Source organism: Aplysia californica, unplaced genomic scaffold, assembly GCF_000002075.1.
Source record: "Aplysia californica isolate F4 #8 unplaced genomic scaffold, AplCal3.0 scaffold00416, whole genome shotgun sequence".
In the NCBI taxonomy this organism is placed as follows: Eukaryota; Metazoa; Mollusca; class Gastropoda; order Aplysiida; family Aplysiidae; genus Aplysia; species Aplysia californica.
Window position 1 is genome coordinate 447,582 of NW_004797686.1, and position 4,678 is coordinate 452,259.

At 38.4% G+C, this 4,678-nt stretch overlaps 1 protein-coding gene across 4 annotated transcripts in view; it reads right to left on the reverse strand.

Annotated features, from left to right (window-relative positions):
- Positions 1 to 1,050, reverse strand: part of LOC101864241 (hepatocyte growth factor-regulated tyrosine kinase substrate) — a 37,365-nt gene extending 36,315 nt beyond the window's left edge. For 3 of the 4 annotated variants that reach the window (XM_005104355.3, XM_013085887.2, XM_013085886.2), the window contains exon 1: positions 872 to 1,050. In XM_005104355.3, coding sequence (XP_005104412.1) covers positions 872 to 911 — 40 coding nt within the window. In that variant the 5' untranslated portion in view covers positions 912 to 1,050. The remainder of the gene's footprint in view (positions 1 to 871) is intronic. The other variant, XM_005104354.3, reaches the window with a different exon arrangement.
- Positions 1,051 to 4,678: the final 3,628 nt, after the last annotated feature.

Sequence of the window (4,678 nt, forward strand, 5' to 3'; positions counted from 1 at the left end):
TACTTACTTAAGGACGGCTAGACTGTCAGGCTAGCCGTACTTAATATTGATGGCTGAATTGTTAATGAAATTTTTAGTTTGCAATGCCTAAAGTATTTGTATTTCAGACAAAACCAAAAGGTGCCTTACTCTACTGACTTGCTTAGTCTAGTATATATTTGAACCTGAATTAACTGAATAATTACTAGATCTAGATCTAAGACCTGTGTACTTAACCAGGTTTGAGTCGATAGGACCAAACCTAGATCTAAGTACGGCTAGACTGGCAATCTAGCCATACTTAGTACTACTAGTACAGCTAGACTCTCAGGCTAGCCGTACTTTAACTTTTAAGTAGGCCTACGGCTAGCCACTTCGATCTAGAATAGATCTAGATCTAGAATAGATCTAGATCTAGACTTAGATCTAGATCTAGACCTAGATTTTTTTTAAGTGCAATAGTCGAACAACAAGATCGTAACATACAATTATAATGTAATAACACTTACAATGCAATTTACAAAGACAAATTTGCTCAGAACAGTTCAAATTCAATGTTATAAAAACTTATCCTACTGACCTACTCACTACTCCTACACTACTGAAGTCTGAAGATCTCTAGATCTATTAAATAGAACTACTAGATCTAGATCTAGATTTAGTTAAAGGCTAGATCTAGACAGTGTGTACTCGTACATACGATCACTAGATCTTGATTTCTAGACCTCTAGAACTAGATCTATATCTAGATCTAAATCAATCAAAGCACAACAATGACAGTCACATTGACTTCATTGAGTCACAAGACAGTTGTTGATGTCGCCGTTTGTCTCAATCTGATGAATCTGTCCCGGATCTATTCTTCTTCCAATAACTCAGATGATTATCTCACCTAAATTCCGGTTAAAATTCGAAGAGCTGCTCGAAAACATTGTTGCACTGGCAAATTGCTTCACAGCGTATGAAGAATTTCAATCTAGACTAGCTAGAAGTAAATGCAGTGAGTCACAGACACATGAAAATAAACTAAGAAAATGTACACACAGTATTTATCGTTCTTTATCCGGAAGTAAGTTGGTGTTTCGGAAGTAGGTTAAAATTACCTCCTTTTCGTCGATCTTGCGAAGATGTGCCCTCTTTCTCTTTGGAAGATTTTTTTTGCTATAGCCTAAGTTATGTCCCTTTCCAACTCCAGTCGCGCACTTTGCGCAGGTTTCTTTTTTGCTTTTTTTTCTCTTTAGTTTTTTTATTTTAATGATTGCTGACATACACGTCCCAAGTTACTAAAATTTAAATAGCAAATAATATCTTTTTTTATTGTCATTTATATTCAATATGATCACATTATTATTCAATGTGATGTGAGAAGGCGGCCACAAGTACAAGGTCAGAGAGGTTCTATAATATTTATAGATCTAACCTCTTTGCGGCAGGACATTTTAACACTTTCACTTTCAGGCAGAATTGATGTTTGGAAATCACTTCATTTCTGATCAATAGAGTGACTTCTTACAGTTATAGGCCTGTCATTACCTTTATTCATAGAATTTGACCAAAGGAACGATGAGCAACTACAAGTAGAAGTAAAACTTTTAAGACCTGTCCGAAGCAAAAGTCAGAGACTCGGAGGGAGAGCTTTTTGACACCACGCTCCCTCCCTGTGGAACGCTTTGCCAGCTCATCTACGGGAGTCTAGGCCTACCACTCTAACAAAATTTAAATCAGCACTTCAAACGCATTTGTTTCAGTCCAGTTTCAATCTGTAATTCCGACATTCCCAATACAAATATTATTATGTTCTCTCAGTATTTATTATGTTTTCTCAGTATCGTTTATTCATGCTGTTCTGTTTTGTATAACAATTTATGACTGTGTGATGTCATCAATGTGTACGAGGGTGTCTGGATAAGTTTTGCGGGGTTGTCTTTACTCAAGGGTGTACTGGAGAGAGAGAGAGAGAGAGAGAGAGAGAGAGAGAGAGAGAGAGAGAGAGAGGAGAGAGACAGACAGACAGACAGGCAGACAGACAGACAGACAGACAGACAGACAGACAGAATTTTCTTATGTAGTAATCGATTCATATGACCGAAAAATGAGCTCAGTGCTTGAATGAAAAATGGCAAACAACTAAAGATTTCAAATGGGAAATGCAATTTGCTTTTTCTCCCTAAGCCGTGTGCACTGTGTAACCACATGCCCTCGGTGTAACAGTTATTAGTTAAATATTAGCCCTTGGTGCAACCAGTCTGCCCGCGCGAGACATTATGCGACTTAAATGTAACAGAGTTGTTCAAAGATACAGAAGAAAAGGATTCGAGAAAGAAATGACTTGAATAGCTTTTATTTAGCTACAAGGGCCCAAGGTCTGAAAATTGAAATAGTTTAAAAGTCGTTTACATTTATTATTATTGTATAAAATCTGCGGTCTCGTCTCGTGAGGGCACGCCTAGATTCAGCATGCGAGTCAGCTTCAATGAAATGGGAAATGAAAAGGAAGTGGATTATGAGCAAACAGAAAAACCAAGGGAAGGTGCTTAGTTAACTTATTTTTTTAACTCTTCTGCTTTATTTAGAAGACAGTGAAATTTGGTTGCACCTTGGTCTGGTTGCACCTAGGGCAGTTTACCGTATGCTAAATTAGGTCAAGTAGCGTTTTTATGCAGAGGACAAACTTCTTTTAATGGCGCGTCTTTCTATTTTGGTTTTATGACTGTGCAATAAACATTTGGGAAGTTTGAGGCTTTTGAAAATATGCGTTGTGGTCTAAATAAATATCGATATTATTGTAATGACAAAAGAAATTTCAATCAATTACGGTACTCCATAACTACATTATATATCTTTTGAATACGTCAACAAATCAGACAAAAGTTACACTGGCCAATGAATATTGACACAAAATAATCAGATCGACCAAATTTTAATTAAGTTGAAACACACACAAAAAAGTTTTTTTATAACTTATTCATTCATTTATTCATTTATTCATGTATTCATGTATTCATGTATTCATGTATTCATGTATTTATTTATTTATTTATTTATTTATTTATTTATTTAAAGCAGTGTACTTTTCTTTGCCTTGCTAGTGCACTTTTCTTTGCCTTGCTAGTAAAATTTATTTTATATATAACCTACTTTTTCCTATCCTGACGGCAGATTGTGTATCTGGCGCATGAGTGGTCCGTCGCAATCACGAGTAATAGGCCTACTAGGCCTATAGTGACAGTCTGTTCATCACATTCTTAGAAATTTGACTCTTCCGTTTAGTTTACTATACTTATCTGACTCGTTGTTTCTTGGTTCAGGTGCACCCCTTGTATTTAAGTTCTGGTACTTTTCTTGTAACTAAAGAATAATACTTGCTACCTTCTCCTCTAGACAGAAACCCTCACGACAGCGTGGAAGCCTCCTCTCTTGAGTGCCGGGAAGCCCAAAACATCATTTATATTGAGCAAAGGATTGCTGAAATGTTTGGGGCTTGGGTTGTTGGGGTTTTTTTGCGTGTGTGGGGGTGGGGGGGGGGGTGTAAGTGTTTTACTGCGCTCGCAACTGCATAAGTTAATAAGAGCGCGCGGGACACATTAAACATTTTCAGTTGGTTGGAAGTTTTGAATTTTGCTCGAGTGGCGGCGGAAGGCTACTCTTATCGATTTTGGACAACCAAGGGATTCTTAACCTGCGCAACTTGCATACGGGACGTCCGAGATTTTTCGTCCTTGTTCGAGAAGGCTAGGTGTAGATCTTTCCTACGAGAAGATCAAGGGTGTGGCTGAAAGACAGGTGTAAAAAGGAATCAAGGAGTAGCAGTAGAAAGGCTGCAGAAAGAGTCAGGAGGGGCTCTCGTGGCCTAGAGGTTAAGGTGTTGGCCTCTCATTCAAAGGTTCCGGGTTCGAATCCTGGTAGCGACCGAAAATTTTTCTCTGGAGCCCAGAGGAGGGGGCAAAGGAGGTGAGATGATGGATGCAGAAAGTGGAGACGAAAGCAGACGATAGAACATGGTTGGAGAGCAGAAGAGGAGGTGACATGAGACAATTTTAGAGAAGAAAATTTTTCGGTTGTTATCTGGATTCGAAACTGGGACCCTTGAATGAGAGGCGAACACCTTAACCTCTAAGCCACGAGAGCACCCTGAAATATCTTGAGGAAAATGTTCCCCATGTTTATCACTCATACCTCTATATTCATAACGCCATCCACGTGATTATGCAACAAGATTGTACTTCATTATAAACAATGTCCAAAAATCCGCGTCACGTTTTCTTTAGGTGCCCCCCCCTTTGCACTGCCAACAATAAAGTTCCCTAGCTGGAGCCTTGAGCCCAACAAGTTAGCCTTATAATTTTGCAGCTTTTAATTGTCAGAAAATTATTATCATTCTCTCCATACCAGATCATATCTGAAGTAGGCCTATTCTTGCTTTTAAAAAAAAGAAAAGAATGAAGATCGGGTTAATTTGATGCTGAAGTTTCTGCCTGTTTTTAGGCTTATCATTGCACACTTCTTTCAATTCAGTTGGCTAATTATTACTTTGCTCTTCTGATTTCCTTTATGGACTTTTCTAACTGATTGCACAACAGACGAATGTAGTTGTCTTTTCCATGGCATGATTGGTCTACGCCACAGAATTCTACACTGAATATAGAATTTTGCGGTCCACGCAAAACCAATGCCAAGCAAGGGGCAGAATTGACCCCCC